This window comes from Gopherus evgoodei, chromosome 14 (genome assembly GCF_007399415.2).
Source record: "Gopherus evgoodei ecotype Sinaloan lineage chromosome 14, rGopEvg1_v1.p, whole genome shotgun sequence".
NCBI lineage: Eukaryota > Metazoa > Chordata > Testudines > Testudinidae > Gopherus > Gopherus evgoodei.
The window spans coordinates 33,534,586-33,558,148 of NC_044335.1; the positions used below are offsets into that span (position 1 = coordinate 33,534,586).

A 23,563-nucleotide genomic window follows, 5' to 3' on the forward strand; every position below is an offset into this window, starting at 1 on the left:
CAGGGCGATTAGAAGAGCGCAGCAGGGCGTGCTGCACATCAGAGAAACTTTGAAAGCCAGTTTCATGACCAGGCCAGGGTACAGTGTGACAGTTGTGTTTGTTTCTCTTGAAGTTACCTGCCCCCTATATATATGAAAGGAAATAAAGTCTAAATAGTTCAAAAACTGTTCTTTATTATTTGTTGCACAACACAGTGAGAGAAATCAGAAGGTAGACCGGGGGAGGGGAGGGGAGGGGTATTGGGTTAAGGGGGAGGAGGAGGAGGGAAGGACACATCCAGAAACCAAATCAGAAGTTTGCATATGCCAGCTTTCTGCTGCTTGGGCGATCCTCTGGGGTTGAGTGTAAGGGTCCCCATAGCCTCCCCGCTCGTGTTCTTGGGCATTTGGGTGAGGAGGTATGGAACTTGGGGAGGAAGGAGGGCGGTTATACATGGGCTGCAATGGCAGTCTGTGGTCTTGCTGCGTTTCCCGCATTAGTTCCACCATACAGTGGAGCATGTCAGTTTGCTCCCCCGTGAGCTTGACCATAGTGTCCTGCCTGTTCTCATCATGCGCATCCCTCCTCTCTTTGTGTTCCCGTAATGCTTTACGGGACTCCACAATTGTTTGCCTCCAGGCATTCAGCTGGGTCCTATCAGTACGGGAGGACTGCATGAGCTCGGCGAACATGTCGTCCCAAGTTCATTTTTTTCTGCCTTCTAATCTGGACCAGCCTCTGGGACGGAGTATATAGGGGCTGCGTTGAAACATTTGCACCTGCAGGAGGAGAAAAAGGGATGGTAGTATTTTAAGATACATTTCAGAGAACAAAGGGGACACTCCTCAGTGAAACAGGCAAATCATAGTATACAGCACATGTTCTTTCTGTACAACTTAGCATTTTGCTTCTTATACGGAAGTGCCTGCCACTTTGGTGTGAGTAAGCCATCACGCACAGCTGGGCAACAGAATTCAGCTTGCAGGCAGCCTAGGGGCACACAGGGTTCTGCTTCTTCTACATTCATTTCAATGTTTTCAAACTGCTGGGCCCCCTTTCCCAGAGCAAAATATGCCTGGTGGGTTTGCCATATAAAAGGAGGGCCTGTGGGCTCTCTGGGATGATTGTTTGACACAGCACTCCCCCCAGCCCCCACCGTGTGGCTCCGATCAGGCTCTGAGCAGGGATGAGCCCTTTAAACTAAAGGAAACAGCCCAGCGTGGCTGGGTTTCCGCCCCCACCCCCGGCTCTAATCAGTCTCTCACTCACCAGAAGTACCTTTTAACCAGTTACCAATCCATGAGAAAACCTTCCCTCTTATCCCATGACTGCTTATTTTGCTTAAGAGCCTTTGGTGAGGGACCTTGTCAAAGGCTTTCTGAAAAATCTAAATACACTATATCCACTAGATCTCCTTTGTCTGCATGCTTGTTGACCTCCTCAGAGAATTCTAGTAGATTGGTGAAGCTTGATTTCCCTTTACAAAAAACATGTTGACTGTTTCCCAACAAATTATGTTCATCTATGTGTCTGACAGTTTTTTTCTTTACAATAGTTTCAACCAGTTTGCCTGATACTGAAGTGAGGCTTACCAGCCTGTAACTGCCGGGCTCACCTCTGGAGCCCTTTTTAAAAATTGGTGTCACATCAGCTATCCTCCAATCATTTGGTACAGAAGCTGATTTAAATGACAGGTTACAGATGACAGTAGTCCTGCAATTGCACATTTGAGTTCCTTCAGAACTCTTGGGAGAATACCATCAGGTCCTGGAGGTTTATTACTGTTTAGTTTATCAATTTGTTCCAAAACCTCTCCTAAGGACACCTCAATTTGGGACAGTTCCTCAGATCTGTCACCCCAAAAGAATGGCTCAGGTTTGGGAATCTCCCTCACATCCTCAGCAGTGAAGTCTGATTACGTGATATGAAGACTAAGGCCCAGACAGCTACGTGATACCCGCACCGGTATCTCTGCCTGCATAGAGAGCAAACAGCCCCCTTCTGCTCACTGGGTAACAATGCACAACTAAGGCAGAAACAGGACTCATACAAAATGTACAAAATATTCCCATGTTGTCACATTTCTGTAACACTTACGTCTCCATTGTCAACAGGCCTGCTTGGGCTCAGGCTCTTTCTGGGTTGTCCCTGGACAGGGCTGCTCTAAAGGGACTGACCACTGCCACACAGACGCCATAAGCTGTTTACTGATTCAAGTCACAGACCCGGCCAAACTCAGAGGCGAAGCACAAACAGCTTCAGTTAGACCCCTGTCCCTCAGTAGGGTGCCTCTGCCTTTCTCACCCAGAGTGCCTGGGGTGGGAGCAAGTCCCAGGTGATGTATTTCACACCAGCAAGAAGCTGGAAGTGGTGTCAGACAGCATTGAACAGGAAACTACTTTAGCTGACACTTCCTTACACCTGCCACTTCAAACAAAACTCTTGCTGCTCTCCTCTCTTGTAGTTTATTCCAGATTATTTCCCCTCTGAGGTCTGAGCTATGTTGTCTCCTGCTTGTGGTGAAGGTCCCTGCGGGAGACAGGTCCTAGCTGTGGGCAAACCCTGGGCAAACATTCCCTGTCAACGTTTTCTGGTAGGCCCAGAGAATAGATCATGCTTTTTTTACAGATGCATGGGGGCGGGGGGGTCAGGGTGAGATAGAAAGAGAAGCGGGGGTGGGGGCTGAGAATTCCTACTCGGGGGTGGGGGGAGACCCCTAGGCTGGGTGTAGTGTGTGTGGGAATCCCTGGTCAGGGCAGGGTGAGTGTGTGTGCGGGGGCGGGGGGCAGGGAATATCCCTGGATAGGACAGGGGTGCGGGGGTCCCTGGATCGGGCAAGGTCTATGTGGTGACAGGGAGGATGAGGGACTACCCACAGGTAGGGGATCCTCTTGTGGGGCTGATGTTGAGGGTTTCCCCAGGGTGGTGGTATGGGGCCTCCATGCAGGACTGTAGGGGGGAAAGTGGGGGAAGGGTTGGGGGCTCCCCAGGTGGAGTTAGGGCTGGAGGTTCCTGGCTTGTGGTGCATTGGGGGTGCGAGGCGGAATCAGGGTTATTCCCGGGGCAGGGATGCCTTGAGGCGCCGATCGGGATCCCGAGGACCCCCGGCCATGTTAGGGGTGTCCCGGGCAGATTGGGGCTCTGCGGGGGTCCCGGTCCGGACATGCCTCGGTCGCGCGGGGCTCGGCTCCACTGCCGGCACCGCCCGGCGCCGCCTGCGTCTCGGCGTCCCCCTTAGTGGGGCCCCGTCCTGCGTGAGCGGCTCCAGTCCAGCCCGGTGGCCGGAGGCGTCTAGCGGGACCGAGTCGCTGCGGCCCATGGGGGGCCGAGCCCCAGCGCCCGGCACGGGGAGCAGCCCGAGTCCGAGCGCGGGGAGCGCACGGGGCGCGCCATGGTCAGTATCGCCGCCCGGCCAGGGCCCCCGGGTACCGCCCATCCAACTTAACCCGGTCAGGCCCCCCCGGGTACCCCCCATCCAGCCCCCGCCCGGCCAGGGCCCCCGGGTACCCCCCATCCAACTTAACCTGGTCAGGGCCCCCCGGATACCCCGCATCCAGCCTTCGCCCGGCCAGGGCCACCGGGTGCCGCCCATCCAACTTAACCCGGTCAGGCCCCCCCGGGTACCCCCCATCCAGCCCCCGCCCGGCCAGGGCCCCCGGGTACCCCCCATCCAGCCCCCGCCCGGCCAGGGCCCCCGGGTACCGCCCATCCAACTTAACCCGGTCAGGCCCCCCCGGGTACCTCCCATCCAGCCCCCGCCCGGCCAGGGCCCCCGGGTACCGCCCATCCAACTTAACCCGGTCAGGCCCCCCCGGGTACCCCCCATCCAGCCCCCGCCCGGCCAGGGCCCCCGGGTACCGCCCATCCAACTTAACCTGGTCAGGGCCCCCCGGGTACCCCCCATCCAGCCCCCGCCCGGCCAGGGCCCCCGGGTACCGCCCATCCAACTTAACCCGGTCAGGCCCCCCCGGGTACCCCCCATCCAGCCCCCGCCCGGCCAGGGCCCCCGGGTACCGCCCATCCAACTTAACCTCGTCAGGGCCCCCCGGGTACCCCCCATCCAGCCCCCGCCCGGCCAGGGCCCCCGGGTACCCCCCATCCAACTTAACCCGGTCAGGCCCCCCCGGGTACCCCCCATCCAGCCCCCGCCCGGCCAGGGCCCCCGGGTACCGCCCATCCAACTTAACCCGGTCAGGCCCCCCCGGGTACCCCCCATCCAGCCCCCGCCCGGCCAGGGCCCCCGGGTACCGCCCATCCAACTTAACCTGGTCAGGCCCCCCCGGGTACCCCCCATCCAGCCCCCGGCCGGCCAGGGCCCCCGGGTACTGCCCATCCAACTTAACCCGGTCAGGCCCCCCCGGGTACCCCCCATCCAGCCCCCGGCCGGCCAGGGCCCCCGGGTACCCCCCATCCAACTTAACCCGGTCAGGCCCCCCCGGGTACCCCCCATCCAGCCCCCGCCCGGCCAGGGCCCCCGGGTACCCCCCGTCCAACTTAACCTGGTCAAGGCCCCCCGGGTACCCCCCATCCAGCCTTCGCCCGGCCAGGGCCCCCGGGTGCCGCCCATCCAACTTAACCCGGTCAGGCCCCCCCGGGTACCCCCCATCCAGCCCCCGCCCGGCCAGGGCCCCTGGATACCGCCCATCCAACTTAACCCGGTCAGCCCCCCCCGGGTACTCCCCATCCAGCCCCCGCCCGGCCAGGGCCCCCGGGTACCGCCCATCCAACTTAACCTGGTCAGGCCCCCCCGGGTACCGCCCATCCAGCCCCCGCCCGGCCAGGGCCCCTGGGTACCGCCCATCCAACTTAACCTGGTCAGGGCCCCTCGGGTACCCCCCATCCAGCCCCCGCCCGGCCAGGGCCCCCGGGTACCGCCCATCCAACTTAACCCGGTCAGGCCCCCCCGGGTACCCCCCATCCAGCCCCCGCCCGGCCAGGGCCCCCGGGTACCGCCCATCCAACTTAACCCGGTCAGGCCCCCCCGGGTACCCCCCATCCAGCCCCCGCCCGGCCAGGGCCCCCAGGGTACCGCCCATCCAACTTAACCTGGTCAGGGCCCCCGGGAACCCCCCATCCAGCCCCCGCCCGGCCAGGGCCTCCTGGGTACCGCCCATCCAACTTAACCTGGTCAGGGCCCCCCGGGTACCGCCCATCCAACTTAACCCGGTCAGGCCCCCCGGGTACCCCCCATCCAGCCCCCGCCCGGCCAGGGCCCCCGGGTACCGCCCATCCAACTTAACCTGGTCAGGCCCCCCCGGGTACCCCGCATCCAGCCCCCACCCGGCCAGGGCCCCCGGGTACCGCCCATCCAACTTAACCTGGTCAGGGCCCCCCGGGTACCCCCCATCCAGCCCCCGCCCGGCCAGGGCCCCCGGGTACCGCCCATCCAACTTAACCTGGTCAGCGCCCCCGGGTACCCCCCATCCAGCCCCCGCCCGGCCAGGGCCCCCGAGTACCGCCCATCTAACTTAACCTGGTCAGGGCCCCCCGGGTACCGCCCATCCAACTTAACCCAGTCAGGCCCCCCGGGTACCCCCCATCCAGCCCCCGCCCGGCCAGGGCCCCCGGGTACCGCCCATCCAACTTAACCTGGTCAGGGCCCCCCGGGTACCGCCCATCCAACTTAACCCGGTCAGGCCCCCCCGGGTACCCCCCATTCAGCCCCCGCCCGGCCGGGGCCCCCGGGTACCGCCCATCCAACTTAACCTGGTCAGCGCCCCCCGGGTACCCCCCATCCAGCCCCCACCCGGCCAGAGCCCCCGGGTACCGCCCATCCAAGTTAACCTGGTCAGGCCCCCCCGGGTACCCCCCATCCAGTCCCCGCCCGGCCAGGGCCCCCGGGTACCGCCCATCCAACTTAACCTGGTCAGGGCCCCCCGGGTACCCCCCATCCAGCCCTCGCCCGGCCAGGGCCCCTGGGTGCCGCCCATCCAACTTAACCTGGTCAGGGCCCCCGGGTACCCCCCATCCAGCCCCCGCCCGGCCAGGGCTCCCGGGTACCGCCCATCCAACTTAACCTGGTCAGCGCCCCCCGGGAACCCCCCATCCAGCCCCCGCCCGGCCAGGGCCCCCGGGTACCCCCCATCCAACTTAACCTGGTCAGGGCCCCCCGGGTACCCCCCATCCAGCCCCCGCCCGGCCAGGGCCCCCGCGTACCGCCCATCCAACTTAACCTGGTCAGGGCCCCCCAGGTACCCCCCATCCAGCCCCCGCCCGGCCAGGGCCCCCTGGGTACCGCCCATCCAACTTAACCTGGTCAGGGCCCCCCGGGTACCCCCTATCCAGCCCCCACCCGGCCAGGGCCCCCGGGTACCCCCCATCCAACTTAACCTGGTCAGGGCCCCCCGGGTACCCCCCATCCAGCCCCCGCCCGGCCAGGGCCCCCGGGTACCGCCCATCCAACTTAACCTGGTCAGGGCCTCCCGGGTACTCCCCATCCAGCCCCCGCCCGGCCAGGGCCCCCGGGTACCGCCCATCCAACTTAACCTGGTCAGGGCCCCCCGGGTACCCCCCTTCAAGCCCCCGGCCGGCCAGGGCCCCTGGGTACCCCCCATCCAACTTAACCTGGTCAGGGCCCCCCGGGTACCCCCCATCCAGCCCCCGCCCGGCCAGGGCCCCTGGGTACCCCCCATCCAACTTAACCTGGTCAGGGCCCCCCGGGTACCCCCCATCCAGCCCCCGCTCGGCCAGGGCCCCCGGGTACCCCCCATCCAACTTAACCTGGTCAGGACCCCCTGGGTACCCCCCATCCAGCCCCTGCCTGGCCAGGGCCCCCGGGTACCCCCCATCTAACTTAACCTGGTGAGGGACCCCCTTACCGAGCCCCTACCCGGCCAGGGCCCCCCGGGTACCCTCCATCCAACTTAACCTGGTCAGGGCCCCCTGGGTACCCCCCATCCAGCCCCTGCCTGGCTAGGGCCCCCCGGGTACCCTCCATCCAACTTAACCTGGTCAGGGCCCCCCAGGGAACCCCCCATCCATCCCACACCTGGCTAGGGCCCCCGGGTACCCCCCATCCAACTTAACCTGGTCAGGGCCCCCTGGGTACCTCCCTCCAGCCCCCGCCCAGCCAGGGCTCCCCAGATAGCCCGCCATCCAACTTAATATGGTCAGGGCCCCTTGGATATCCTCCACCCAACCCCCGTACCTAGCCATGGGCCCCCGGGTATCACCCATCCAGTCCCCTCTCGGCCAAGGCTCACTGGGTGCCCACCCCTCCATCTCTTCGGCCTGGCCAGGGTTTCCCGGGAGCCTCCCTCCATAGGTGCTGGAACTAGGGGTTCTGTGGGTGCTGCCACACCCTCTGGCTTGAAGAGGTTTCCATTATATACTGGGTTTACAGTTTGGTTAAATGGCTCTCAGCACCTCCACTATAAAAATTGTTCCAGCACCCCTGCCCCCTCCACTCCTTCTGCCTGGCCAGGGCTCTGTAGGTACCGCCCATCCACCCCTCTTCTTGCTAGGACTCTCCAGCTATCAGGGGTCCACCTGCCTCCCCCCAACCTCCCCACTGCCCCATCTATCCCAGGATTTCACTCTATTCTCTGGTTGTCCTTGCTCCCGTCCCACACACAGGGAATGTCAAGTGTTGGGAGGGGACACTCCTGTGAGCTGTGTTTGTATAGGAGATGGATGTGGGGCACTGGAAGGGGTTCACCTGTCTGGCTGATAGTGAGTCACTCTGATGGGGGCTGGGTGGTGGAGTTCGCCCTGGGGCTGGGGTCCCTGGCTGGGCACTGTCAAGGGGAAGCTTGCACTACAGGGGTCCCCATCTGGGCCCTGTGTGGGGAAGCCCGCGTCACCTGGAGTTCCCAGCTGAGCACTGTCACAAGGAAGCTCGCAGCACTGGGAAGTTGCGTGTCTCCATCTACAGTAAAGATTTCCTTCTCCAATTGCCCCACTCATGGCCAGCGCTGTGGGAAGCAGGGGGCTGGGGCACTGTGGGGCTGTCCTGAGTGGGTTATGGCGATGGGGCTAGATGGCCAGGGGCCAGTTCCCCAACTCTAACTAGTTCCTGCCCTGTGGGGGGCAGAGGACGGAGGTGATGTCTGGGCGGGGCAGACTCCCTCTGAGTTGGATATGGACCTAGGGATAGATGCCGAGGGCTGGTCCCTCCCTTACGGGCACTGGTGCCGGCTAGTGGGGTGTGAGGAGCAGAGTCTAGACAGAGCTCTCCCCTCCCCGTGGCAGTTTCCTGGCCCTGTGCGCTGCGGAAGGAATGAGCTCAGTGCTGTTAATGGCTTGCAGCTGGTGCGGGGGCCTGAGCCCGGCTCCCATCCCCCTGGCCCAGCCCAGCACAGCTGCGCTCATGCGGTCGCTAGCTCGGACTGGGCTTGGCACCCCTGCGTGGGCAGGGCCCTGGCCCATAACAGGAGCTGTGCTGCTTAGTACTGGCTGCACAGTGCTGTCCCATGCCTCAGGGCCTCAGCTGGGCCAGGTCTGGGAGGGGAGCTGTGCACCAGGACTCCTGGGTTCTCTCTCTGAGCTGAGAGGCGATGGGGTCTGGTGGGTTAGAGCTGGGGGTCTGGGAGCTGTGCACCAGGACTCCTGGGTTCTCTCTCTGAGCTGAGAGGCGGTGGGGTCTGGTGGGTTAGAGCTGGGGGTCTGGGAGCTGTGCACCAGGACTCCTGGGTTCTCTCTCTGAACTGGGAGGGGAGTGTGGCAAGTCTTTAGGGCAGTGCTGTGTCGCCCTTCCCCACAGGAGCCCGAGCCAGTGGAGGACTGTGTGCAGAACACACTCTCAGCCCTGTACCCGCCCTTTGTGGGCACAGCACCCACGCTGCTGGGGCAGGTGTTCGAGGTAGTGGAGCGGACGTACCGGGAGGATGCCCTGCGCTACACCATTGAGTTCCTCATACCTGCCAAGCACATCCTGGCACGCATTCAACAGGAGGCCTGTGTGAGTCTGTTTGTGCCTCCATCTGTCCATCCATATGTATGTGTGTGCAAGGATGTGTGTCTGGCACGGTACAGGAAGGTGGGGGTGTCTGTGGGCCCGGCGTGTTGAGGGGCATGTGTCTGTGGGTTGGGCCCGGTGCATGAAGGGATATGTGTCTGTCTGCAGGCCTGATTCATGGGGGTGTCTGTCCGCGGGCCCGGCGGGTGGAGCGGGCGGGCGTCTGTCCGCGGGCCCGGCGGGTGGAGCGGGCGGGCGTCCGTCCGCGGGCCCGGCGGGTGGAGCGGGCGGGCGTCCGTCCGCGGGCCCGGCGGGTGGAGGGGGCGGGCGTCCGTCCGCGGGCCCGGCGGGTGGAAGGGGCAGGCGTCCGTCCGCGGGTCCGGCGGGTGGAAGGGGCGGGCGGCTACAGGCCCGGCATCTAGCTGCAGGCCCAGTGCATGAAGAGGTGCATTTGGCCTCGCAGGCACAGGACCAAGTGCCCCAGGTTGTGCTCCCCCCGACTCCATCTCTCTCTCCTGTCAGGCCCAGTACAGCGGGTTTGTGTTCTACCATGAGGGCTGGCCACTCTGTCTGCACGAGAAGGTGGTGGTGCAGCTCAGCTCCCTGCCCTGGCAGCAGCTGTGTCCTGGTGACTTCTACCTGCAGGTGACCCCCTACCTGTCCCGCGCCCCCCGCCTGGTGCTCAAGTGCCTGTCGCCGGACGGGCGCAGCGTGCAGGAGCTGCCGGTGCTGCCTGACGCCTACCCCTTCCTCTTCACTGCTGAGTGGCTGAACGGCATCAACAAAGACCGGCGGGCCGGGCGGCTGGAGCATTGCCTGCTGGCAGCTGAAGAGCGGATTCTGCGCCTGCCCTGGACTGAACTCATCTGCCCGCAGTTCGTGCACCATGGCAGCTTCATGGTGGGGCGGCGTTGCCTGCCAGGACCCAGCCCTGAGGTGCTGGGAGCTCGCAGCCCTGGGGACGGGCGCCACTCAGGCGGGGAGAGCCAGGAGACAGAGGGTGGGGGCCTGGAGGGGGAGTACGTGCAGCTCCTGGAAATCAGCCCGCCCCGGCACAATGCCCCCTCAACCCCAGTGTCCCCCAGTTCCCAGAGCCGTACCCTGCCTACCCGCAAGGGCCAGGGCAAGGGCCGCAACCGGCGCCACCGTGCCTGGCTACACCACAAGCCCAGCCGGGAGGAGACTCTGCCCAGGAATCGGCCCCGCAGAACCTGGGAAGGGGGGCGGCCAGGGGTGGATCCCGGCCAAGCAGGGCTCCTTCGGGGCTGGGACCTAGAGAGGCCATACGGGGAGACTGGAGGGCTGAGGGCCAGCCAGGGGGATGGGCAGGATCGGGGAGGCCCTGTACACAAAGTGGCAGCACAGAGTCAGGGCAAAGAGGGGCGTCTCCCTAGGGAGAGATGGTGGGGAGGAGGCACTGGGGAGAGGGCAGGGGATCCCACCCTGGGGGATGAGCAGCAGGGTGGGGACCCTCCGGAGGGGTGGCGGGGAGGGGATCCCAGCCTCAAGAAGGAGAAGTGGGGCAGAGACTCTGAGGTGAAGAAGCGGGATGGGGTCCCTGGGGAGAGGCAGCAAGGAGGGGATTGCAGCCTTGGGGAGGTGCAGCGGAGCAGGGACCCTGAGGAGAAGCAGCGAGATGGAGTCCCTGGGGAGAGGCAGCAAGGAGGGGATAGCAGCCTTGGGGAGGTGCAGCGGAGCAGGGACCCTGCGGAGAAGCAGCGAGATGGAGTCCCTGGGGAGAGGGAGCAAGGAGGGGATTGCAGCCCTGGGGAGGTACAGCGGAGCGGGGACCCTGGCCCCCCAGCCATCTCTCCTGAGCCCAGCACTGTGGCTGAGGTGCAGGGGCTCAGTGAGGGAGCGGGGCAGGCGGCAGGGCGAGCTGCATGGCCTAGCCCCAGGCAACGGGAACAGAGCCAAGGCCTTCCAAGGCCGAGCAGCCCCCGGCCAGAGGCTCTCAGCCTGGACCTGAGTCCAGCCAGAGCAGAGCCACCAGGAGCCAGGACTAGCCCCCAGCAAGGAGCCGTTGGGGACTCTGCTCCAGGGCTGCCACACCGGTCTGCCAAGGGCAATCGCAGGAGGAGAAAGTGGGGAGGGAGTGGCTGCCCCACCAGTGTGGATTGGAAGGAGCCTGGGTCTCCTGGGGCAGGGGTGGACGACTCCCCGGCTGGCACCAAAGAGGTGGGTATCCCTGCTGGCACTGGACTCCCTGTTGTCCCCACCCCAGGAGAGGGGGGTGTCCCCCCCAGCACCAAAGAAGAAGGCAGCCCCTCTGGCACCAAACAGCCTGTTGCCACCACCCCAGGAGAAGCGAGTGTTCTCCTCAACAGCACAGAGGGGGGCAATGCCTCTGGCACTGGACTCCCCATTGCCCGCACCCCAGGAGAAGGGGCCATCCCCCCCAGCCGCAGGGAGCCAGACAGCCCCTCTGGCACCAGACTCTCCATTGCCCCCACCTCAGGAGAGGGGGCCATCCCCCCCAGCAGCACAGAGCCGGACAGCCCCTCTGGCACCAGACTCTCCGTTGCCCCTACCCCAGGAGAGGGGGCCATCCCCCCCAGCAGCACAGAGCCGGACAGCCCCTCTGGCACCAGACTCTCCGTTGCCCCCACCCCAGGAGAGGGGGCCATCCCCCCCAGCAGCACAGAGCCGGACAGCCCCTCTGGCACCAGACTCTCCGTTGCCCCTACCCCAGGAGAGCGGGCCATCCCCCCCAGCAGCACAGAGCCGGACAGCCCCTCTGGCACCAGACTCTCCGTTGCCCCTACCCCAGGAGAGCGGGCCATCCCCCCCAGCAGCACAGAGCCGGACAGCCCCTCTGGCACCAGACTCTCCGTTGCCCCCACCCCAGGAGAGGGGGCCATCCCCCCCAGCAGCACAGAGCCGGACAGCCCCTCTGGCACCAGACTCTCCGTTGCCCCCACCCCAGGAGAGGGGGCCACCCCCCCTAGCAGCACAGAGCCGGACAGCCCCTCTGGCACCAGACTCTCCGTTGCCCCTACCCCAGGAGAGGGGGCCATCCCCCCCAGCAGCACAGAGCCGTACAGCCCCTCTGGCACCAGACTCTCCGTTGCCCCTACCCCAGGAGAGCGGGCCATCCCCCCCAGCAGCACAGAGCCGGACAGCCCCTCTGGCACCAGACTCTCCGTTGCCCCCACCCCAGGAGAGGGGGCCATCCCCCCAAACCCAGAGGAAGAGACTTGTTCTGACTGCCCCGGGCTGGGGGCCCTCACAGCTGCCCTGGCAGAGGCTGCTGTCCCCACTGGCGCAGAGGAACAGGTTGCCCCTGAATCCCTGGAGAGGACGGAGGCTGTTGGTGCTGGTGCAGCCCCATTTGTGGAGAGTGCTTTGCCCCTCACAGGGGGTGCAAGAACCAGCTGCCCCGTGGAATCCCTGCCCCCCACCTCGGCCCCTGTGGGGCAAGATGTAGACTGGGAGCTTTTGCGCTCAGGCATCTTCCAGCTGACAGGTGAGTGCCTGGGCCTAAGCTGGTTAGCGGCTAGGTACATGGACGGGGGAGGGCTGGCACCCTGGAGCCTGGTGTAGCAGCACTGCCACCCTCATGTCCTTCCTGTCGCCTTGAAGCGGGTCACTCTCCTCCTCTGTTTGGGCCTGGAGCCCTGTCAACCTAAGTGCACTGAGGGAGCTGCCTGGGCCCTGGACAAACCCGGCGTCCTGGAGCCGGCCAGGCCAAGGACAGCCCAGCGCAGGTGCGGTGCTGATGGCCGGATGGACTGGGGCCCAGCAGAGAGGACGCTGGCTGGCAGCTAGGAGGTCCTGGGGTCTGGAGCTGCTTTGGTCTTGGGCAAATTGTGCCCAAGGGGCCTGGAGTCCCTTGGCTGGGGCTCCTGAGTTGCACCCTTGTGCTTCTTGTTCATTCTTTCCGTCCCTTCCCAGGCAGCCTGGCCTCAGGCCCTCCTTTACAGGCAGATACAGTAATGTGGGTGCAGCCCATGGGGCAGGGGTCAGAGCCAGAGCTCGGTGCTCAGCTACTGGGGCAGTTGAACAGAGCATGCGAGCCCTGTGTGCCACGCTGTGCTGGCCATGCCCCTCTGCCCAGGGCCCCACGTGGCATGGGGCTGGCAGCCTCGGAGAGCTGTGGCACGGGAAGGAGGCCGTGGCTGCCTGAGGGAAAGAATGCTCCTGGGTTCCGTGCAGTGGCCTGACTGTCTGGGGCAGGGGGTTTCTACAGCTGGGCATCTCCCAAGGGGCAGAGCTAGAGTGCCTGGCACCGCAGGGGAACAGAGCAAGGGCCGGGGGGGGGGAATGGGGGCTCCTGCTGGGTGGGGAGTGGAGAGTCCAGTACAGCGGGGAGGGGTCCTGTAGGGATCATGGAGGAGCATTTTCCTCTGGGATCCTCTGTTCCCCTTTGTGGGGTGGGGGGGAGAGAGACTCCCCTTCTGCCACCTGCTAGCTCACACCAAGCACAGTGGAAGACCCCAAGCAGCCGCTCTCCTTGCTTGGCCCAGCTTCTGGGAGCACAGAATAGAACTGCTCACTCTCACCGCCCTAGGGCTGCCCCACAGCTGTCTTTCCTCTGCCTGCTCCTGGGGTGGGTGTGTGTGTGTCATGGGCCCTGCCCCGGCTCACGGCCTCCTTCAGCCTACCTTGCCCCTGCAGGCGGAGTAGACCGGATGGGAAGGGCCTTGCTGACTGTCACCCCCCAGCCCCCAGGGGAGCCGGCCCCAGCCCAGGGGGAACTGAGCCAGGCCCTGCGGTACCTGCATTCGCTGCTCAGGTAATGCCAGAGACCCCAGTCCTCCCACATCCATCCCCCTCCATCCCTACACCACCTCCCCCATGTATCCCTGCCAACCCCTCCCAGTGCAGGGGGAGCTGAGCCAGGCCCTGCGATACCTGCATTTGCTGCTCAGGTAACACCAACAGGGAGACCCCAGCCCTCCCACATACATCCCCTCCACTTTTAATGTCTTCCCCCACACTAGCTCCTTCCACACAGCCCGCACTCCTCCTTCCCCCACAGCCTCATCCCCACGTCTCACACCGTCCTCCCTACATAAACCCCCATGCTCCCTACACCAACCCCACAACTGCCCCATGCTGCACACCTCGCCCCATCCCCTACTGGGGGTGAGAGCTGTCACCCCATTAACCCCTCACTGTCCTCTCCCCTGTAGGAAGGAGCAGCAGGAGCTGGGGCTGACGGTGCTGCTGGATCTGCGGCAAGGGGGGGCTCTGCCCCCCCAACCCCCTGCACTGCTGCCAGCCCTGCAGGAGCTGCAGGTACTGCCCCAGACAGACCCCCCAGCATTGCCACCTCCACCTGCACAGTCCCCTTCCTACCCCCTCTAACGGTTCTCTGGTTCTCCCCCTCACTGACCACCAGGTCCCCCGTGGAGCCCAGCCCTGCCTCACCACCTCCTGCACGGCTGCCAGTCCTGCAAGCACCCAACACAGCCACCCAGCTTCCCCTGCAATGACCCCTCCCCCCCTTGCTTGCCTCCCACATGGTACCATGCTGCTCCTCCTGCCCTGCCTCACGGCGCATGGCTCCCTGCCTACAGCCTGCACTGCCCCCCACATGGCCCCATGCTGCCCCTTGCCCCACAGTAACTCCTCCTCCCCATGGTGCAAAGCTCCCCCCACTGCCTGCACTTTCTATGCATGGCCCCTCCCCAGCCCTGCAAGGACTCCAAGGAACACCTTTGCCCCCTGCCTGCCCCCCTCCCCTGCCCTGGGCACTGGGGTGGCAGCCTGATTTCTTCTCGCCTTGCAGGAGGCTTCACCAGCTCCTGTTAGCCGCCTGCTGGTGCTGGCCCCACCGGAGGGCGAGGAGCTGCCCCTCATTCAGGTAGAGGCATCAGGGTGGGATAGAAAGGACTGACAGCACCTGAACTAGAGTGAGAGTGCTGGGAGGGTGTTGGAGGGATTCCCTGCCTGGAGGGGGGAAGATAATGAGAGGGGTTTCCTGCCTGGCAGGAGCAGCTGGGAGGGTGTGTAGGGGGTTCCCTATGGGGGGGATAATGGGAGGGGGATCCCTGGCCGGTAGCAGAGGGGTGGCAGGTTTTCCCCTAGCTGGGGGAGGCAGTGGGGATTCCCTGCTTGGTGACGCCCTGCTCCTTTCCCCAGGAGGCACTCGTGCTCTCCCCAGGCGACCTGCCCCAGTTTGTGGACCCAGAGCAGCTGCAAACGACTCTGGGCGGGACCCTGCAGCACTCGCAGACCCAGTGGGTAAAGATGTGCCAGGTGAGAACTAGGAGTGACCCCATAGCCCTCCAGCACCCCTGCAGCACCCCAACACCTCCACAACCCCCACCCCCTGCAGCAAACTGTGTCACACAGCCTCCCATGTAACTAGAGGTGGCACATTTCCCCCCACAGTACCCCTGGCTGAATCCCAGTCCCCTTCCCGCTATCTCCTCCAGGGGTCTGTGTCCCCCTCGCTGCCCACTGTCTCTCCCTGCAGGCGCTGGAGCGGCTCTGCGGGCTCTGCCAGGGTGTGATCCAGTCGGTGCAAGTGGCCAGTGCTGAGTTGGAGGCATTGGAATTGGCCGAGAGTGACGAGGTACGTGACACCCCTATGCAGCTCACCTTCCCCACACTCTGGGTCCCCTTGCAGCTCGGTGCTGCTTGGCCCTCATAGAATATCAGGGTTGGAAGGGACCTCAGGAGGTCATCTAGTCCAACTCCCTGCTCAAAACAGGACCAATTGCCAACTAAATCATCCCAGCCAGGGCTTTGTCAAGCCTGACCTTAAAAACCTCTAGAGATGGAGATTCCACCACCTCCCTAGGTAACCCATTCCAGTGCTTCACCACCCTCCTAGTGAAAAAGTTTTCCTAATATCCAACGAAAAAGTTTTCCTAATATCCAACCTAAACCTCCCCCACTACAACTTGAGACCATTACTCCTTGTTCTGTCATCTGGTACCACTGACAAGAGCCGAGCTCCATCCTCTGTGGAACCCCCTTTCAGGTAGTTGAAAGCAGCTATCAAATCCCCCCTCATTCTTCTCTTCTGCAGACTAAACAATCCCAGTTCCCTCAGCCTCTCCTCATAAGTCATGTGCTCCAGCTCCCTAATCATTTTTGTTGTCCTCAGCTGGACTCTTTCCAATTTGTCCACATCCTTCTTGTAGTTTAGGGCCCAAAACTGGACACAGTGCTCCAGATGAGGCCTCACCAATGTCAAATAGAGTTGAATGATCACATCCCTCAATCTGCTGGCAATGCCCCTACTTAAACAGCCCAAAATGCCATTAGCCTTCTTGGCACCAAGGGCGCACTGTTGACTCATATCCAGCTTCTCGTCCACTGTAACCCCTAGGTCCTTTTCTGCAAAACTGCTGGCTACCCATTCGGTCCCTAGTCTGTAGCAGTGCATGGGATTCTTCTGTCCTAAGTGCAGGACTTTGCACTTGTCCTTGTTGAACCTTTTCAGATTTCTTTTGGCCCAATCCTCTAATTTGTCTAGGTCCCTCTGTATCCCGTTCCTACCCTCCAGCGTATCTACCGCTCCTCCCAGTTTAGTGTCATCTGTATACTTGCTGAGGATGCAGTCTACGCCATCGTCCAGATCATTAATGAAGATATTGAACAAAACTGGCCTCAGGACCGATACTTGGGGCACTCCGCTTGATACTGGCTGCCAACTAGACATCGAGCCATTGATCACTACCCGTTGAGCCCGATGATCTAGCCAGCTTTCTATCCATCTTATAGTCCAATCATCCAGCCCATACTTCTTTAACTTGTTGGCAAGAATACTGTGGGAGATTGTATCAAAACCTTTGCTAAAGTCAAGGAATAACAAATCCACTGCTTTCCCCTCATCCACAGACCCAGTTATCTCGTCATATAAGGCAATTAGGTTAGTCAGGCATGACTTGCCCTTGGTGAATCCATGCTGACTGTTCCTGACCACTCTCCTCTCCTCTAAGTGCTTCAGAATTGATTCCTTGACGTCCTGCTCCATGATTTTTCCAAGGATTGAGGTGAGGCTGACTGGCCTGTAGTTCCCTGGATCCTCCTCCTTCCCTTTTTTAAAGATGGGCACTACGTTAACCTTTTTCCAGTCATCTGCGACCTCCCCCGATTACCATGAGTTTTCAAAGATAATGGCCAATGGCTCTGCAATCACATCCGCCAACTCCTTTAGCACCCTTGGATACAGCGCATTCAGCCCCATAGACTTGTGCTCATCCAGCTTTTCTAAATAGTCCTGAAGCACTTCTTTCTCCACAGAGGGCTGGTCACCTCCTCCCCATGCTCTGCTGTCCAGTGCAGCAGTCTGGGAGCTGACCTTGTTCGTGAAGACAGGCAAAAAAAGCATTGAGTACATTAGCTTTTTGCACATCCTCTGTCACTAGGTTGCCTCCCTCATTCAATAAGAGGCCCACACTTTCCTTGACTTTCTTCTTGTTGCTAACATACCTGAAGAAACCCTTCTTCTTACTCTTAACATCTCTTGCTAGCTGCAACTCCAAGTGTGATTTGGCCTTCCTGATTTCACTCCTGCATGCCTGAGCAATATTTTTATACTCCTCCCCGGTTATTTGTCCAATCTTCCACTTCATGTAACTTCTTTTTTGTGTTTAAGATCAGCAAGGATTTCACTGTTAAGCCAAACTGGTCACCTGCCATATTTACTATTCTTGCTACACATCAGATGGTTTGTGCCTGCAACCTCAATAAGGATTCTTTAAAATACAGCCAGCTCTCCTGGACTCCTTTGCCCCTCATGTTATTCTGCCAGGGGATCCTGCCCATCAGTTCCCTGAGGGAGTCACAGTCTGCTTTTCTGAAGTCCAGGGTCTGTATTCTGCAGCTCTCCTTTCTTCCTTTTGTCAGGATCCTGAACTCGACCATCTTATGGTCACTGCTGCCCAGGTTGCCACCCACTTCTACTTCCCCTTCCAATTCTTCCCTGTTTGTGAGCAGCAGGTCAAGAGGAACACAGCCCCTAGTTGGTTCCTCCAGCACTTGCACCAAGAAATTGTCCCCTACACTTTCCAAAAACTCTCTGGATTGTCTGTGCACCACTGTATTGCTCTCCCAGCAGATACAAGGGTGACTAAAGTCTCCCATGAGAACCAGGGCCTGCGATCTAGTAACTTCTGCTAGTTGCCGGAAGAAAGCCTCGTCTACCTCATCCCCCTGGTCTGGTGGTCTATAGCAGACTCCCCCCTTTACATAACCCTTGTTGCTCACACTTCTAAACTTAATCCAGAGACTCTCATGTTTTTCTGCAGTTTCACACCGGAGCTCTGAGCAGTCATACTGCTCTCTTACATACAATGCAACTCCTCCACCTTTTCTGCCCTGCCTGTCCTTCCTGAACAGTTTATATCCGTCTATGACAGTGCTCCAGTCATGTGAGTTATCCCACCAAGTCTCTGTTATTCCAGTCACATCATAGTTCCTTGACTGTGCCAGGACTTCCAGTTCTCCCTGCTTGTTTCCCAGGCTTCTTGCGTTTGTGTGTAGGCACTTAAGATAACTCACTGATCATCCTGCTTTCTCAGTATGAGGCAGGAGTCCTCCCCTCTTGTGCTCTCCTGCTCGCGCTTCCTCCCAGGATCCCACTTCCCCACTTACTTCAGGGCTTTGGTCTCCTTCCCACGGTGAACCTAGTTTAAAGCTCTCCTCACTAGGTTAGCCAGCCTGCTTGCGAAGATGCTCTTCCCTCTCTTCGTTAGGTGGAGACCATCTCTGCCTAGCACTTCCCGTGACTCCCTTGCTCCCCAGCCCCTCTACAACTGTCCTCTCCTCCCCTTATAGGTCTCCTGCCACCTTGTATTCCCACGCTGTCACGGAGTCCCCAGGCGATGCTCTGGAACTGCTCCCCACAAAGCCAGTCAGGACTCTGGGGAGCCTCCTCTCCCTTGGAACAGATTTTCCAGGGCAAGAAGCTCACACGTCTTCACCTCCTGGGTCTTTCCTTGGAGCATTCAGCATCCTCTGCCCCTCCGTGCGCTTCCCACAGCAAGTCCACCCAGGTGGGGTCCTGGGGAAGCCAGAGGGTCCTGCTCCCTCACTTTGGAGTCAGACATGACGCTCAGCCAGCCAGTAACACAGAGGTTTGTTAGATGACAGGAACACAGTCTAAAACAGAGCTTGTAGGTACCATGAACCGGACCCCTCGGCCAGGTCCATTCTGGGGGCAGTGAGCCAGACCCCCACGTCTGCACTTCACTCCTCGTCCCCAGGCAGCTCCAGACTTCCAAAACCCCTCCAGCCCCACCTCCTTTCCTGGGCCAGGAGGTCACCTGACCTCTTTGTTCTCCCACACCTTTAGCATCCCCTTGCAGGGGGAAGGGCCTGGCCATTAGTTGCTAGGTGACAGAGGGTCGGCCAGGAACAGAGGCCCCCCCACAGTATTCAGAGGGAACGTTAAGAACATTCCTAGTTCGTCACATCTCTCCCCCCTTCGAGACCGAACTGAGCGAGGTCACTTCAGCCAGTGACCTGAGGAAGTTCGAACCCACCAACGTTCCCATGGATGCCCCAGCATCTCTCCCATTCCTTGGTGTGAGTTACACCAGGACAATCCAGTTTTGCACCCTCCCTTAGGTCAGGTGTGCTTGATGGCACTCGCAGGCCGCACATGGGAAGGTTTATGTGGCCCAAACCCTTTTGCCACCCTATATCCCTGGGGTTCAAACTGGGATTGGGTCTTTTCCCAGCACTCTGGGCTGCGATTCGGGCTCTCTTGGTTAAGAGCTCCCATCTTGGTCTTGGCCTTCTCTGGGCTTAGGCAGCTGCTCCCCACCTTGTGGCCCAGATACAACACCTCTGCCATCCCCACCTTACACTTTCCAGCTTTTACCGTCAGTCTCACCTCCTTGAGGCAGCCCAGCACCCTCTTCATCTGGGACACCTGTTCCTCCCAGGTCTGGCTAAAGATGCACATGTTATCAGTGTACCAGGGCCAAGTTCTCCACCCCCCTCAGCTTATCTAGAATCTCCCCAGGCGTAGGCATGGGGTAGGCATCGGACACCGTGATGGCTTTAAGCTTCAGAAGGTCCCCACTAAACCAGATCATCCCATCTTCCTGGGGGACCAGCCCCATGGGTGAGGCCCATGGGCTGTAAAACGGCTGGATCACATTTAAAGCCAGCAGGTCCTTGACCTCTCTCTTCAGGTTCTGGGCTGCTTTCCCAGTGACTCTGAATGGGGAACAACTGATGGGGAGATTGGCTCCCACCTCAGGGAAGAGATCCCCCAGGGGGTTGTGATGATGTGGTTCTGGCGGGACCCAACTGAGAATGCCAATTCAGGACCAATTGCTCAAACAAGGCAGTCACAGCCTAAGGCTGGGGTCTTTCCACCTCTAAGGCAGACCAAACCAGCCATACAAAAATGACTTCGGTTTCACCCCACTGGCCAACCACAAGTCACACAAGCAATTTCCTTAGACACTCCAGTCTCCCAGTATCACCACCAGTCCCACTCGTCCTGGGGAAGAATGGTTATGAAAACCAACACCCGAATAAAAGAAAAAGGTTCTCTCAATTCCAAAGAATCAAGCCCCAGACCCAGGTCAATATACACATCAGATCTTACCCTCAAATCATGCTGTTGCCGATCCTTTAGAATCTAAAATCTAAAGGTTTATTCATAAAGGGAAAAAGGTAGAGATGAGAGCTAGAATTGGTTAAATGGAATCAATTACATACAGTAATGGCAAAGTTCTTAGATCAGGTTTATAGCAGTGATGGAGTAAACTGCAGGTTCAAATCAAGTCTCTGGAGAACATCCCCAGCTGGGATGGGTCATCAGTCCCTTGTGTAGAGCTTCAGCTTGTAGCAAAGTCCCTCCAGAGGTAAGAAGCAGGATTGAAGACAAGATGGCGACGAGGCATCAGCCTTATATAGGCTTTTCCAGGTGTAAGAACACTTCTTTATTCTTACTGTGGAAAATTACAGCAAAATGGAGTCTACAGTCACATGGGCAAGTTCCTGCACACCCTGCTGAGTTACAAGGCATATCTGCCTCCTCTCAATGGGTCAGTTGTGTAGCTGATGGTCCTTAATGGGCATCAAGCAGGCTAGGCAGAGCTAACACCAACTCTCTGGAATTTTTCCCAGAACTACAGCACAAATTTGAAATACAGACAGTATACAGCCAATACTCATAACTTCAACTACAAAATGATACAGACGTACAGACAGCATAATCATAACCAGCAACCCATAACCTGGTCTTAGACACCTTATATAACCCCCTTTACATAAGATTTGGTGTCACTACAGGACCTTGGTTGCAAACCATGTTCTATATGGTCCCAGTTTATATCAATAATGTCACAGGGGTCTTCCCTCTTCTTCTCCCAATCTTCCCCTTTCAGGTCCAGGGTCCCCTCACTCTCCTCCCATCCAGCAGCTTGAATGGGAAGAACCTTGTGGATTCCTGGGGCACCACCAGCTGCCTCCGGATTCCTTGCAGTTCTGCTTCCCCTTGGGGAGCTCATTCCCGGTACAGGAATCCCTTCTCCTGCAGGACTCTGTCCCTGCAGCCTTCCCCAAGGGGGTTTGCAGCGCTGTGGCCAGCAAGTTCCCTCAGCTTGTCCAAGGAGGGATCCTTGCGCAGCTCAGTCTGGAATTCAGCTGCTGGGGAAGGGAGTGGGACCTGCTCCCTCTCACTGGCTGGGCCTGGGGTCACAGCCTCCCTGAGCCCTGTCCCTGGTAGCTCCCTCCCTGCTGTGTAATTACTTCCCAGAAGCACATCTGGACCAGGCAAACCGGTTGGCAGCCAACCTGCCCTGCCTGGGTGTCCCCCCACTCAGCTGGGGTCTCAGCTCCCCCCGTGCTCAGCGCTGCCCTTGCTGTCCCAGTGGGGCAGGCAGCGAGCTCTCTGCTCTGGTCACAGCATCAGAGCCAGCGTCAGCTCCGGTGTACAGGGGGCCAGGGAGCCTCTCTCTCTCCCGCTCAGCCCCAGGGGGCTGGTTACAGGTAGGCAGGTATCCTGAGCCCAGCAGCCCCTCCTCCCTGCCAGCCAGATCTTTTGCATTTTCACTGACCATTTCCATCCTAGCCAATTGGTTCTCTGGATTTAAATTCAAACCCTTGGCTGTTACAGGAGCAGGGTCTGGATCCTGTCCCAAAGAGATAGGGTCAGCCCCCAACAGGGCCTCCCAGCCGATATCCTGGAGAACCCCAACGACCAGCCAGCCGGACCCCTCCTGGGTCTTCAGAGGGATCCGGGCCATAGGCAGGGCGAGGGGCTTCACCCCAGGGACCTTCACCCAGGTCCCACAGCCCCTCAGCATCTGCGGCTGCACCACCACAGTTCTCTCTGTTCCAGGCTCTCGCCACCCCAGGCATGTCTCTGCACTGACCCCTGGGAAGCCCCCTATGCCTCTCCGCTCCACCATCACCAGTCCATGCTGTTTCTGCTTCTCCTGCAGCTTTTCCTCAGGCTCTCTCTCTCTCGGGCTCTGCGCCAATCCCATCCTTCTCCGATCCCCTGATGGGGTACCCAGTCGTGAAGACCCTCGTCTGGTTGGGGACCAGACTCTTGGGGATGCCTGGCTGCTGCTCCAGCTGCTCCCAGATCCTCTTGTGGCCCCATCTGGGTCAGGAATCTGCTCCTCAGAGGGTCCTCCTCCTCAAACTGCGCAATCAACTGTGCCTTGGTGAACTTCCCAATGCATAATCCTCTCTTTGTGCACAGGATCACAATGTCCTTCTTAAGGAGATGGTGATAGGCCATCACTTCACTGTTCCCAAGTTGCTCTGGACTCACAGGCCTGTGTGCTCTTGGCTCCTCCATGGTTTCCAAGAACCCCTGGTGTGCCAGCCCTTCTCGTGATCACCACCTCTTTGCCAAGGTCGAGCTGCAGACTCCTCCGCCCCGGGACTGTTCCTGCAATCCCCAGGGGAACCCTGCTACTGCAAAAATCCTTCTCTCTCCCAGGTTTGAGCGGCAAGCTCCTCTGCCCCTGAGACTGCTCGCTGCAGTCCTCAGGGGGACCCTGTTACTCCAACAGTCCCTCTCGCTGGTCACACACTCTCAGAGGTTAACCGCCCCCTGAAACCGTCTCTCTTTGAGCCTTCAGCATGCCTGGTCCTCATTATCCCTCCTTTGATTTACTGCTCCCCACTCACTTACTGCAAGCAGCGCCATTCACGGGGTGTAGCACATCTCACCTCTGCCACCAGTTGTCACGGAGTCCCCGGGCGATGCTCTGGAACTGCTCCCCACAAAGCCAGTCAGGACTCTCGGGAGCCTCCTCTCTCTTGGAGCAGACTTGTTCAGGGCAAGAAGCTCACACGTCTTCACCTCCTGGGTCTCTTCTTGGAGCATTCAGCATCCTCTGCCCCTCCGTGCATTTCCCACAGCGAGCCCACCCAGGTGGGGTCCTGGGGAAGCCAGAGGGTCCTGCCCCCCCACTTCGCAGTCAGATGTAACGCTCAGCCAGCCAGTAACACAGAGGTTTATTAGATGACAGGAACACAGTCTAAAACAGAGCTTGTAGGTACCATAAACCGGACCCCTCTGCCGGGTTCATTCTGGGGGCAGTGAGCCAGACTCCCATGTCTGCATTTCACTCCTCGTCCCCAGGCAGCTCCAGACTCCCAAAACCCCTCCAGCCCCACCTCCTTTCCCGGGCCAGGAGGTCACCTGACCTCTTTGTTCTCCCACACCTTTAGCATCCCCTTGCAGGGGGAAGGGCCTGGCCATTAGTTGCTAGGTGACAGAGGGTTGGCCAGGAACAGAGGCACCC

At 60.5% G+C, this 23,563-nt stretch overlaps 1 protein-coding gene across 1 annotated transcript in view; it reads left to right on the plus strand.

The window, feature by feature from the left end:
* The first annotated feature begins 10,398 nt into the window (after window positions 1-10,398).
* ARHGEF40 (Rho guanine nucleotide exchange factor 40) overlaps window positions 10,399-23,563 on the plus strand; it is a 29,539-nt gene continuing 16,374 nt past the window's right edge. The window contains exons 1-6 of the mRNA XM_030533059.1: window positions 10,399-12,342; window positions 13,494-13,611; window positions 14,012-14,117; window positions 14,611-14,685; window positions 14,964-15,080; window positions 15,301-15,399. Of these exons, the coding sequence (XP_030388919.1) occupies window positions 13,508-13,611; window positions 14,012-14,117; window positions 14,611-14,685; window positions 14,964-15,080; window positions 15,301-15,399 (501 nt within the window). The 5' untranslated portion in view covers window positions 10,399-12,342; window positions 13,494-13,507. The remainder of the gene's footprint in view (window positions 12,343-13,493; window positions 13,612-14,011; window positions 14,118-14,610; window positions 14,686-14,963; window positions 15,081-15,300; window positions 15,400-23,563) is intronic.